The 14,984-nt window shown below is 32.9% G+C and overlaps 1 protein-coding gene across 1 annotated transcript in view; it reads right to left on the bottom strand.

Annotated features, from left to right (window-relative positions):
- The window catches only part of LOC139500631 (ankyrin repeat domain-containing protein 17-like), a 46,700-nt gene that overhangs the window by 23,118 nt on the left and 8,598 nt on the right, over nt 1–14,984 (bottom strand). The window contains exon 2 of the mRNA XM_071289387.1: nt 3,320–4,080. Coding sequence (XP_071145488.1) covers nt 3,320–3,545 — 226 coding nt within the window. The 5' untranslated portion in view covers nt 3,546–4,080. The remainder of the gene's footprint in view (nt 1–3,319; nt 4,081–14,984) is intronic.

Here is a 14,984-nt window from a genome sequence, read left to right as displayed (position 1 = left end):
GCATTATTTGCACGTGCAATATAGATGTGTTTTAAAGGTACAGCAGGAAAGCCGCCGTATTATACTTCAATCAACCCGATTAACTTTTTGAAGTTAATGCGTAAAAAGATAAATATTTGTCTAAATATCTGCTTTTTTCCTGAATTCCAGTCCGGATATTTGTCACAAATTAACCGAAGCTGGTGTGGTTTCTAGTTATATGCCCTTATAAGGCCATTTAGAGAAGATCTTTTGTAGTCATTATCAAGCATTATGAAGGTAATCTTACGGTGTTAATACTTCCCAGAATATTCGATTTGTCTGCATTGGTTGAGACATTTTAATGAACGCAATCTATTTTACCGTACATAAGTATCAATTTGGTTTGGAAGTATTAGGAGTGTTGCTGACCCTAATAGACCCTTTGAAGTGAAAGGGTGAAGAAGCACCTTTTTATTTTTATCTTGAATTGAATTCAATCACAAAATTCATCAATACACAATTACACTTGCTATTTAATTTTTTGTTTATATTTTACTATTTCTTCTTGTATCGAACATTTGTTACTCTGATATATGTTTAATTTTCTTATAGAGCAAATGGATATTGCAAGAAAAACCTTATTTTGGCCCTAGACTATAGCTTTGTTATATGATATATCGCAGTCTATATTTCTTTACCATCTTAAGTTAGATAATTTTGACGAATAAATTCCAAAAATATCATAAAAATATGTAAAATCCCATGAATCAAATGTTTTTTCTCAATGTTGGAGTAGTACGGTTATCTATAATTGCTTACGTCCACTTCATTTGAACATTGGTGGATAATTGTGGTTCGGATATTAATCCGGGTAAACAAATGACCACATACAGGCCATTATCTTACATCCTATACTCTATAGGAATAGCATGGGTTAATAGTTATTAAAAGTACCAGGATTATAATTTTATACGTCAGACGCGCGTTTCGTCTACATAAGACTCATCAGTGACGCTCAGATCAAAATAGTTAAAAAGTCAAATAAATACAAAGTTGAATAGCATTGAGGATCCAAAATTCCAAAAAGTTGTGCCAAATACGGCTAAGGTAATCTACTCCTGGGGTAAGAAAATCCATAGTATTTCGAAAAATTCAAAGTTTTGTAAACAGAAAATTTATAAAAATGACCATATAATTGATATTCATGTCAACACCGAAGTGCTGACTACTGGGCTTGTGATACCCTCGGGGACGAAATGTCCACCAGCAGTGGCATCGACCCAGTGGTGTAAATAGTTATCAAAAGTACCGGGATTATAATTTTATACGCCAGACGCGCGTTTCGTCTACATAAGACTCATCAGTGACGCTCAGATCAAAATAGTTAAAAAGTCAAATAAATACAAAGTTGAAGAGCATTGAGAATCCAAAATTCCAAAAAGTTGTGCCAAATACGGCTAAGGTAATCTACTCCTGGGGTAAGAAAATCCTTAGTATTTCGAAAAATTCAAAGTTTTGTAAACAGAAAATTTATAAAAATGACCATATAATTGATATTCATGTCAACACCGAAGTGCTGACTACTGGGCTGGTGATGCCCTCGGGGACGAAACGTCCACCAGCAGTGGCATCGACCCAGTGGTGTAAATAGTTATCAAAAGTACTAGGATTATAATTTTATACGCCAGATGCGCGTTTCGTCTACATAAGACGAACACGTGTATACCGTCATTATTTAAGATTTTGTCATTTAGGATTGTTTTATCCTATTATTCGTTTCTTGTGGTGTTACGTTCTTTTAAACAAAATAATAAACCGTTAAAGAAATACACGAAATGTTTTGCTCAGATAACAACTGATGAAATTGATAGTACACGATTTGTGATAGATTTTGAAAAAAAAACATAAAAGCAAACACATAATTTTTTTTTATCAATTTATTTTGTATATATCAATTAAAGTCTTTTCATAATATAAGGACTTGATCACTAGTCTAAAATCCTCATATTTAGATAGTCTGTATGATGAATTCGTTACACAAGATTTATAGAATAAAAACATTCTTTAATTTAATGTTACGTCTTGAGGCACTTTTCATTGAAATTTTGTAGCGTCAGAGATTTTGTTCTTTAAAAGGCAGATTCATAGTTCTAACAAAACTTCCATATAGGTTAAAAAACATATTTTGTCAAAAGGTGATTCCAAATTATCAATCGCATCACATTTGTTTCAAATGCCATTACGCCTGTTAACCGTATATTTAGGTATTTCCACTTTTCTGTGGAAAGACCTTTTGGTTTTCTTCTGACTATTTTTTTTTCTTCCGCCTAATTTTTTTCCTGCGCTGTTATTTGTTTCGCAAGATGTCGCTTAGATATTTGGAATATGATATATTCAAATGCAAAACGTTTGACATTGGTACGTCTTTTGAAACGATACGAAAATTCCGATAGTATCACATCAAACACAACAAACGTACGTGGGGAGGAAGCACGAGGCGAAAATACACGTGGGGAAGAACCCTTAAATGGTAGTGCGGTATACCATCATTCACGAACAGTTTATGCGCTTTTGAAACTTACCTTGCTTAACCGAATACTTTCCCATATAAGAGTTATCTCCCCGAACACTTGTGATCTCTAAGGCTTTACAACCAAAAAAGAAACCGACAAATTTATTTTTCCAAATTGCTTGTTATATCCTCAGGATGTTCTGTTTAACTTTGACCGAAGCCGTATAGAGATTCCATGAGAGTTACTTCCACTTTTGTATTTGATATAAATGAAATGTACTTTCAACTTGAAAACCATAAGTGATAAAGGTCTTTCATCCAAAAAAATGAAAAATGGGTCAAGGTCAGAGGTCAAGGTAATGTTCAAAATTTTGATTTTGTTTTGTTATCTCTTATTTTAAGAAATCATATAATATATCGACAAAACACTTTCACACAATTGTTAGTTGCGACATGTCATAACACATAATTTTTAGTCGTAAGGGTACGTAGACATTTGATGCAAGTTTTCCCCCTTTAATATCTAATATTAGTCTTATGGTAATATAGCTCATTAACCATTAAAGTAGAGGCCTAGAGTCTTTTGAATTGAGGTCCTTGATTGATGACCTTGAAATAGAGCTCAAGGTCATTGGTAAATTTTAACGTTTTAGATTTTGACTTTTGCTTTTACCTCATATGTATTCATGATAAAGCCATGGGACTTTTGCATTAGGTTGCAAGCGATGTGACCTTGAAAAAGCCAACCGGAAATGACATTTTGTAAACGGGGCATTACGTATCCTTTTAACTCAAATTAAGAAATATCATACCCAAGTTGTGAACAAGAAATTGCATTATGCCTACCATTATAGCGGGGATACAGTAAGTTCCACTGCTCTGTGTTTATACGATTCTTTTTTTGCATGTCCTTCAGTGTATTGTAGCTATTTTTAATTGTAGAATATAAGCAGGAAGGATGGAACTCGTAATCAAATAAAACACGCACAGCCCTCGTAGAAATTCCAGTCAACAATAGTTGTATTCTCAAATAGTTCTCTTCTTCCTCTAAAACATGTGATACAGTTGTCATTTTGAAAGTTATCCTTTTAAATCTTGAAGTAGTTCCGTAAAGCTTTTGGTAAAAATAGCCCTACTTCTGCCAACCTATTCAAGCATTTACCAAGTATTTTATTCATCATTTAATATTTTCTACATGTGCCTCCATTGCTTAAAGAACTTCTACTCTATATTGTTAACAATGGCTGTTTTTCGTTCTGTCCAGTAATGATTTTTACATTCTTTAAAATGTCAGATGAAAGATTGCTTCCCTTGCTTCTTATACCAATTGTCGGTGTATATATGTCCTACTATCGGCTCATTCAAATAGTACATGCATATACTGCTCATATCGTCACAGATTGCGTAAGTAGTATTTAAGAGTTTATCCAACTTGCTGATAAATCATGAAGTATTTCTATTTATATTATTCATGGCTACACGAGTAGCTACTACTTTTCATTCTAGCTTATCAAATTTAAATTGATGCGTATAATTTTCGTTTGTAATACTTGTTGAATCTAATATTTTTATAACCTGGATTATCGCCCTGCTCGTTCCAATATTACCTGTAAGTAAAGATACAATTTTGAGAAAAGACAATATATTTGTTAATTGTAGTATAATAACAGTAAATCGTTGATACCAATTCTATGTTCTATCTACGGAAAGGAAAAGGTTCGGTATGAGCCATAATTGGCTTTGATTATGTATTTCAACGTTTCAGGATAAAAAATGTGTTAATGTCACAGAAAGACGTGTGAGAAAGTTAAATGGAAGTATTTTTGCCAAAGTTTATTCTGAAGCGTTAATCTTTACATCCCAAATAGGTCAAAAACAGAGTTTTTTTACAAATTTGACCATATTGTACTGATTCCAACCAAAATTATGCTAGAAAACATAGAGTGCAAGCAACGACAAACTAAATATTTGTGTCAAATATATAAAATGCCATTACAAAGATTATTATAATTCAATTTTTGTCGACGATTTCGCTCAATGTTTTCTATCCCAAAAATCATTGGAAATGTATTCATTTTCATTGATTTTTCGTCGAAAATCAAAATGAGTGCTATTTGTGACGTCAGGAACAAAGCGCAAGTACGTAAATTATCAAAATAATATTTTTCCAATGTTGTCATATTATTAGCTATGATTCATTTTTGTATTGGTCAATTTCTCCCAATTTTAAATTTTAGCAAGACATGGGGGCCATTTTAGGACCTTATTGACACATTAGCTGTATACTTACCTTTAATTCTATTTTGATGAATTTATTGATTGGGTTTTAGATTATTCAAAAATACAAATAGAAATACAAAGGTTCTATGGAATTTATAAGAATTCACAATTCGTTCATTCCACTACGATTGAATAATTTTGACGTTTGTGGTTCAACGTATTTTCTAATTCATAATAGAAATATATCATAAAGACATATAATAGAACAATATCATACTCACAGGATCTTTTAAAGTATAGAATCACGGTATAAGAACCAAAGAAACACAAAAAGTCGCATATACAAAAAACACAAGCAAAAAATGAAAGATAATACTAACACATTGACGGGATGTTTAAGTACCGAGCCACGTTAAATGAGTATCTCATATAAAACAATCCAACAGTAAAAGTAATATTATTAGTTAGCAAAGGTACCAGGAATATAATTTAGTACGTCAGACGCGCGTTTTGTCTACATAAGACTCATCAGTGAAGCTCATATTAAAATGTTTATATAGCCAAACAAGTACAAAGTTAAAGAGCATTGAGGACCAAAATTTCCCAAAAGTTGTGCTAAATACGGCTAAGGTAATCTATGCCTGGGATAAGAAATCCTTAGTTTTAGAAAAATTCAAAGTTTTGTAAGCAGGAAATTTATAAAAATGACCACATAATTGATAGTCATGTCAACAGCGAAGTGTTGACTACTGGGTAATAATAGAAAAAAGACAATAAGAGCAATATAACATGTTGTTAAGATGATTAACAACATCAGTATGCAGAATCTATACATCAAGACCATCATGTATTATTTGTGAAGTTGATACGGAATATTTATCAACTAGGTCTTTGTACCTTCCGATGAACTTTTTTTAGAAAAAGGACGAGAAGTTCTTTGACATACCCCTGGTTCATATATACATATGGAAAAAAGTACTGCAACACCAAATTGAAATTCAAATTAAAAAAACGCTCTTTATTTTTTTGTGATATAATTTGTTGAAATAGAACTTGTAAAACATTATTTAAATCTCACCTAAGTTTAAACAATAAATATCGACTCGATCTGAACATGCAGCAGCCAGGGGCGGGTCCAGGTAAGGGCGTAATGGGCGTACGCCCCCCCCCCCCTTTAAAAAAAAAAAAAATAAATAAAAAAAATTACGTTATAATCTGCTAGTATTGTATTGAATGATGGCAATTTATCATATTCATTTAATTAAACACATACTCTGATTTCTTTTTATACGGATTCCCCAATTTGATGGGTCATCATCAACCGTAAAATTTCGTTTCTCGGAGTCCGGCGTGTTCGACTCTGCGATTAGTATCCATTGTTGTTGATATGATAAAGAATTCGCAAAGATGTCGATGTCAAAAACAAAACGTCAAAAGACCTTAAAATCGTTCATAAAATCCTGGCCTAGGTATTGAAATGTTAAGGTTCATCATAAGGAATTGAAAAATATGGCCGTGTTTACACCTCCAAAATTACTATGAGTACAGACAAACTGGTACATCCAGGAAAGTTTTAAGGCATGGCAGGAACTAGATATATAAAAGTTATATGAAGTCTACGTTTCAGAAAATTATAAACTTACCTGGATTTTGATGTTCATTTTTTTCCAGTCTGCAGAAGATAGCAAAATAAACAAACACCCGAGTTTCATTTGATACGGTCCACTCAGTTACACAGTTTAAACCTGTTAAATCACCTATTGTTTACAGGTGTCTATTGTCCATCTATTGTCCATTTAAATCAATACTACTCACAACATTGATTATATGAGGGGAGCTTCTCAATCGTTTTCACTACTTAGTTAATTTTTGCACCTTCTGCAGGAACGGAAACAAAAGGGATAGCAAAATCTAGAAAAGTTTATAATTTTCTGAAACATAAAATGCATTTAAAATTTATATATCTAGTTCGTGCCATCCCTTAAAACTGTTGCAGGTGTATAGGTTAGTCTGTACTCAGAGTAAAATTTGGGGTGTAAATACGGCCATTTTAGCCAAAAGGTTATGATGAACCTTAAGTTACTCCTTATACCCTTGAGTTTAGAATTTCTCGTTATTGGTCTACTGCTGTTAAGATCCATCCAATCATTTTAATATACCATAGACAATTAATGAAGAAAACTCGGCATAAAAAATGTCACACCCTGACACTTTAACTATAAAATATACATGCTCCAAGTCAGGAACCGTTACATTAGTGCAATTCTCTATTATTTTATGTTTATAAGCCAAAAAAGGTCCAAAAAAATTATTTTATTCTACGCCCCCCCTTTCAAATATCCTGGACACGCCCCTGGCAGCTGTACCCGTAAACAATAAAACAGATGTTTTTATCCTCATTGTTTTTCAACACTTTAAATAACCAAGTTTATAAAGTTATGTGATTGACATCTTGTAATGGGTCATCCACAACTCTAAACTGCAGCAAGACGGCAGATTATCAGCATGAGAGAAGCAGGTATGTCGCTATGACATTTGTACGTATTGTTGGTCATCACCATTTCACTATAAGTCGTTTTGAGAATAAAAATCAGGCAACAAACGATGTCAAAGACCTTCCGAGATCAAGGAGACCCCCTATAACATCTTTTTGGATAAATTAAGCATAATGAAGGTTGGTAAGAAGGAACCCCATCGCAAACAATACAATCCTTAAAAGAGAGTGGTGGCCATACAGGAGCCTTGAAACAAGAACTGTTCGAGATCGACTGATCGTTACTGGTTATCGTACGATAAGACCATTTCGGGGACTTTTGCTTACGAACAGACACACAATTGCCCGTATCCAATGTAGTGCAGAGCTCGCCAAAGTTGGAAATAAGCATCGTGGAGGAAGATCCATTATTCCAATGGAACTCTGTTGATCTTCTTTGGCTCGATCGTAGCCCGGATTTTTCCCAAATTGAGCATATATGGGACACTATTGGGCGTAAAGTGCACGAAAAGACACCCGAGTTCAAACACGTCATGAAATAAACAATGCCCTTCATCAGGAATGGTTGCTGCTACCTTAGCAACAAATTAGTCGACTTATGGCAGGAATCAGAAGACATTAAGAGGCGGATATCCGTTTGGATGAAGACTGCGCAAAAAGTACTATTTTTTGGGCGTATAACGATCAACCATGATGTGAACAATCATCTTAAGATTCATTTTGAAATGTCTGACATTGTAAAGTTCGACTACAGTAAAAGTTGTTAAACGCATATTTTTGTACAAAAAACACTTTATTTGTTATCAAAATTGTGGTTAGATAAAACATTTTTTCCATGCATTTTTTATTTCCCTTATTAATACCAATGTTATCATTAACTATATTTCAATATTATTTTACAAATATTTTATCATATTCCATCCAAAATAAGACTAAGAGGCTGATTTTTCAAGTTTAAAAAAATCAAGGTGTTTTAATACTTTTTTCCATGTGTATACTTTCTACTATACATCACCCAAATACTATGTTTTCCCATTTTATTAATGTGACGACCAATTCACCGAAAAAATGAGAATTAATAAAGAAAATATGTTTACACAAAAGTACAAACCAAGCCTAAACAGATAAGACGTTACTTTTGTAAGGGTTACGTCACTTTAATGTATTGTTACTGACTGGTTATCGTGACATTACGTTACCGTTAGTTACATTCATCCAAATGAATTGTTAACCTTTTAGAATACGTTTATTTAGAGTAATAATAGGTTCACCCGAATCGTATCTATATTTCCATATCATATTTTAAATCACCGTTTAAATTAGAATATGCTATGTCGTTTAACAAATGTAAACTTCCAAACCAAATCTATGGAATCATAAAGTCAAAGTTTAATGTAACTCGTTAAAACGCAATCTCTGACTTACAAAATCCTCCGTGATATATAGATTACGTTTATTGAAATCTAAAACGTCATTAAAGACACGGTCATAGCGAACGAATTGGTATATATAAACACTATGAGACGGTGCCATAAGAGTATCCCCTTTTGTCCCTTTTGTCGTATCTTTTTGTGTATAATTTCTCGATTTTAAAAATATTTCAATCAAGAAAGGATAAATATTGCTGTTAATATTTATTCTTTTAAATAAGTAACTTGGTGTTCATTTCGGCAGAATAGTTAAAAGAATCTTGATCATTTAACGCAAAATGTAATCAAGATAATGGTTAGTTATGTTAATTTTTTTAATTAATTCGAATTTTGATAGACGGTTATGTACTGAGTTTGGTCATAACCTGTAGTACAGTTACAAGTCTCCGATAAAAGGGGCACTATTGTTGCCCATAAAATACCTACAATCTGTTGATAAACTTTATCTCAGAAATGGTCAGGAAGATTGTAAAGCAGAAAATGTACAGCTTTTTAAAATCATCTCATCACCACTCTTTTAAGTATATTTATTTAACGTATTAACCTTTTTCATTTGAGTTGCAACAAATATATGTGCAATCAACTTTACAAACGACATCTAATCAAAAATGAAAATATTGGTTTTATCAATAAAGGCAACAGTAGTATACCGCTGTTCAAAACTCATAAATCCATGGACAAAAAACAAAATCGGGGTAACAAACTAAAACCGAGGGAAACGCATTAAATATAAGAGGAGAACAACGACATTACACCGAAACGTAACACACACAGAAACGGACCAAGCATCAGACAAAACACCACGAGAATAACAAATATAACATGAAAACCAATTACATGAATTTGGGATAGACAAGTACCGTGCCACGTCTTATCTCAATATCTCAAAAATAAGAGAAAACACAAACGACTCAACGTTAAAATGCAACACACACAGAAACGAACAATAATATAACAATGGCCATCTTCCTGACTTGGTACAGGACACTTTTAAAGGGGAATAAAAGTGGTGGGTTGAACCTGGTTTTGTGGCATTGTGTTTAAATTAAGTTTAAAGAGTGGGAATACCAAAACTGCCAACTTTCGCAATTTTCAGGTATTCCCTATACATATAAATATTTCACACATTAAGCTTATTTTATAAAATATATGTATATAGTTAGCCTGAACATCAGCACAACAATGTAAGATCTGTAAATTTGCTTTCGCAATTTTTTTGTTTTCCCATCGCCGAAATTCGAATTCTTGCTACTGAGTTATCATGGCACCAAATCGGCTGCACCGTGTCCGACGCGCTACAGGTATCAGACCACCCATTACTTCCTCCAATTTAGAATGTATGTCAAAGTAGGCCTACTCGGACAAAAATAGTGCATTTGATGTCATTGTTTACTTAAACTAACTAACAAATTTACAGAATTGAAACTTTTGGTGAAAGGGAGATATATATTTAGACCATTTTGAGCCAAAATTCACTTGTCTATGAGTTTGCATTTTAAGTTCAGGATTAATGCGCTACATATTACACTTATTTAAGATTTTCAGAAAATCGGGAGTTATTTTGGTAGTACCTGTGTTTTCAAGATCAAAAATTTCTTATCAGACTTTAAACATTGGTTGAAAATTGGTATGTAGAAAGGTGATACGTGTAAAATTCAGGATATACCTGTTTAAACTTAGGGTAAAATATTTAGAAAGGCTGTGAAAATTGCAAAATTTGGTTGAACAGATAGGGATTTTTAATTGGTGGTCTGACACCTACAACACTCGACCACCTAGGCTTTTGATAAAAAAGAGCTTTCGGTTGCCGGGTGTTATTATATATAAGGCATGAAGATGCAATTGTTGCAGATCAGCTGAATTATCTATTGTAAAGGATCATACACATAAATGTAAGATGCAGTCACAGAAATAATTATATTATTAGTACGTCTGAACCAGTGACGACTCTACAACAGATTCTATCCATCGGATCACCAGGAGTGATGTTGATGATACAAGGCTGAAAATACATTCTGTATATATAATTCGTCTACACATCAGCCTAACAATGTTATATCTGTAAATTTGATTTCGCAAATGTTTTGTTCTTACCTCGCCTTGATTCGAACTAATGCAACTGAGATATCGTGGCACCATACCGCCTGCAGCGTGTCCGACGCGCTAGACCACTTGATCACCTAGGCTCTTACAAAAAAGATTTCGGTGGCCGGCTGTTACCTTTCCTCGTCAGTTTTTATATATAGTTATATAACTATATAATTGAATACCAACTAACAGATGGGAAAATACATTATGCAGGGGTCATCTGTACCATATAAAAAGCTATACCCAATCTTAGACAGAGAAAATTGTATTCCAAGAAATAAATAATATTATAATCAGATCCACTTAAGAGCTTCCAATAGGGTTTGTGTATGGACAAATCATTTCACTTTTGTAAAAGTTACCTTTTTCACAAAGAAGAACTTTTCTATTACATTCCGATTTTTAAACGATAATAGAATGAAAATATTTAGATGCAAACTATTGAATAACATTACATAGGCGAGTGACTTTAACCATAAAATTAAATTTTTAATGCACCTACCTAACACACGGCTAAATTATATATCATTTGAAAGCTACACATCTGTACTATCTGTTTTGCCCGGTCGTAAAAAAATCGTACGGTGCAATTTCCGTCAAATCAAGATCAAAGGCCAAGGACGAATGAGTGCATATTTTCTAAGATTTCAGCCTGATTGCATAATATGACTTTTATATACTAAATCCACATATGCAAACAATTTAAACTTTTAGCAGAGAGATTAACAGTCATTATTCAAATGCATTTTTTAATATTCAAAGCGTGTTTTTGACAGAGAGCACATGTTTCCTGAAATTCGAGTAAAAGTTAACAAAATGTGTGAAAACCCAAATTTTTCTTTCTGGTGCAAATGCTATTCAATTAAAACTAAGTAAAACCCTGTAATAACTATCAAAAAAGTTTTTGACATCATAAATATTCCTAAAATTATGCTTACTTCTTATCAAACAGCAAATCATAACAACTCATACAGTTGCCCAAAATACCGCCATCTGCGAAAAAACAGCTTTTAAGCATTTCTTCCTATTTAAACATTATATGTGGTCAATATAAGATTTAATAAACAAATTCTTAAGAATCTGAAAAATTTAGAGTAAAAAAATATGTGCGCGAATCGTCTTATTGCTTGAAATAAAAGGGGGTGAAACTAAGAGATTGCAATCTGCATTGTAACTACCAGACTGAAATAAACATATTTCGACTTTTCTAATTGTTTGATTTGTAGCTTCATTATAAATATTGATGTAGTGAAAAGACCTTTTATTTATTTTATGTGAATTGAAAATTTAGACCAAAATAAGTAGAAAATAAATTGATGAAAATTGAAATTTCAAAGAATTTCAAAAACTAGTAAACACATTATAAAACTTGACTTCTCGATTGCTTAAATTGCGTTGTTCATTGTTAAAATGCATTAATTCATCAAATAAGAATAATTTTGAAGAAAAAATATCCATTAATACGCAACGATTCTAGTTACAACTAGACTTCCTGAATAGCTTGAATGACTAGTTCATATTTCATACGAGGATGACTTCATGCAAGAGTTTCTGATGACGACTGAAAAGAAGCTATCATTATCTTGAAACTTCACTTTCCATTATATAGATGATGTCATCTCAATGAATAGTGCAAAATTTGTGACAATGTTGGACTCCATTGAAATTAAAAATAAAAGACTCAACAGATATAGTTTACTCTATCACGTATCTTGAAATCCATGATGAGGGTTGGTTGAGAACAAGTTTTACGACAAAAGAGATGAGCATAAAACAACCCATAAAAACACCCCTTACTACCAAATTATAAACTTTTCATTTCTTTGTAACACCATTATAGCAACGCCTGCATATCTATACTATTAAACTCTTCTGAAATAAAGGCAACTATAGTATACCGCTATTCAATAGTCATCAATCGATTTACTAGTAACTGAAATAAATCCGGGTCACAAATCAAAAGCTAGGAAAACGCACCAACTATAAGAGAAACACAACGATATAACAGAAACACAGAGCTGCAACAAAAACAAACGCCAACATACAAAGAAACAGATTATTCGATACCAACTGCCATATGCCTGACTTGGTACAGGACATTTGAAGAAAAATGGTGGTTTAAACATGTTTTAAACCAGAGTTCAAATGCAAAGTTGAAATCATCCCTTTGAAAATTTCATGGACGCCACTACGAGTTGGTTGACAATTATGAGATATCTGTTTCGCCAGATGACGACTGATAAGTTCCATCCACGTAACCAAATTGCCGTCATTTCTGTCGTGAATGTCACCAACCGAATAAGGCTTGACACCGAGTTAGGAAATGCATGAGCCACAAGACGGGTAAAAGAGAGCCGTGGTGTAGTGGTTAGTGCATCGGAATTCTAACACAAAGATTTCTGGTTCGATTCCCGTTCCGTGATGAAAATTTCAGGGACTGAATTTTCGGCTCTTCCTTGACACCATTTGTGAGTATGGTCTTGAGGAAACGATGAAAGTCCGTCGGAAGGGGACGATAAATGGCTGATCCGTGTTAAGAAAAAGCCATATCTCTTGCACGTTAAACACACCTTTGTAGATTTCGAAAAAGAGCAGGTTAATGCCGCTAATAGGAGCACTCGCACCCGCAAAGTGGAAAGCGGTTAATTAAAGTTGCAAAACTTGTTTCCCAATCCACTATAAATATATATGTTAAAACTAAGACGGGTGTCACATGTAAAAATGATCTGCCTACCCTTTGGGAGCCCCTGAATTCACTCAAATTTTTTTTGGGGGGTTTGTGTTACTCAATCTGTAGTTTTATATGTTGTGTTTTGTATACTGTTGCTTGTCTTTTCCGTTGTTTGCCCGGCTTTGTCAGTTCGTTTTTAATTATGAGTTTGATGTCCCTTTGATATATTTCACTATTCAAGTAGTAAAGGTTTAACAATTATAGATCAGTGTAGCTAAATGTATCATGATAACGATTTGGTTTTATATATATATCACCGTGTGGAAATTAAGTTATTTTCGCGGATATTTGTCTTATTGCGTTAATCTTCTTCATTTTACTTTGAGGTGATTTTTTGGCCGATTTTCATTACTGCAAGTTAATGTCTTTAAAGTAAAATAATACCAAAGGGACAATCAACATCTCAAACCATGAATCAAATAAGGTTAATTAAAACCATGAACAAAATAAAATTAAAGTCCAAGAGACGAACAACAGTCCAAAAAACACAGAATACCATGAAAACGAACACTCCAAAAACAGCGAATGATTTTATGAAGTCAGGAAGGGTATTCAACTTTTTCATTTTGTTATTTCACAACTGCTTATAGTGTTTTAAAGCTTATGTAGAAAATACTCAAAGCATCTTTTATTCAAATAATTAAAGCGATTAAACTTCTAAACACATTTAATATGACTTACTATATCACGATTTTAAACTAAATAAGAAGCAGCCGCATTTTATTTAGTTCGTTTACACTCCGCTTTAGACAACCAAGTGTTTCCAAAAAAGGTTACTTATTTCAATGTTGCCTACGATTTAGTCGCAAAGTAATGTTTGCATTTAAACATGATTACAAAAAGTAAAAAAAGTTTGACTTCGTCAAAAACATATTTTAACCTCAATTACCTCGCATATATTCTTTTCTTACTTTAAATACCCCTTCTTTTATTATGGAAAATCATTCTCCTCCCTGATATTCACAATTAGCGATGTGCTATTTTAACATAGATTAACAAAATGATCGCTATTTGCAGATGGCAGATTTTTGGGCAACTGCAGACACTTCAATAGAAGGCTGTTCCATGGACAATAATTAATAATTGCATCTGAAAATTACAAAACAAATATTCCTTGACCTGAAACATAAACATTTATCTATTTTTTTAGCATACAAATATCGATTCCCCAAGATATATTTTGCTTTTTTCATTTTTTTAGGATTTGTGATAATTTCAATTTTCGGAAATTTTGCGCATCGAATCTCTTATTTTTTGTTTGATTTGGAAATAATGTATCATGTTCCATAAAGTTCATAAGATCTTTTGAAAAATGTTATGGTACAAGAATTAGAAAATGTCGTTTTATTCAGCAATCGCAAAAATTGGAATGTTTTTTTCATGACCTTTGACCTTGATTTAACAAAAATTGCACCGTACGATTTTTTTTACGACCGGGCAAAACAGAAAGTACAGATTAACAGCTTTCGAATAATATATAATATAGCCGTGTGTTAGGTGGGTGCATTAAAGTCGTTAACTAAGCGTCTTTTTTAATAAGTCACTCGC

Source organism: Mytilus edulis, chromosome 13 (genome assembly GCF_963676685.1).
Source record: "Mytilus edulis chromosome 13, xbMytEdul2.2, whole genome shotgun sequence".
Classification (NCBI taxonomy): domain Eukaryota; kingdom Metazoa; phylum Mollusca; class Bivalvia; order Mytilida; family Mytilidae; genus Mytilus; species Mytilus edulis.
This window is presented reverse-complemented; position numbering and strand designations above follow the sequence as displayed.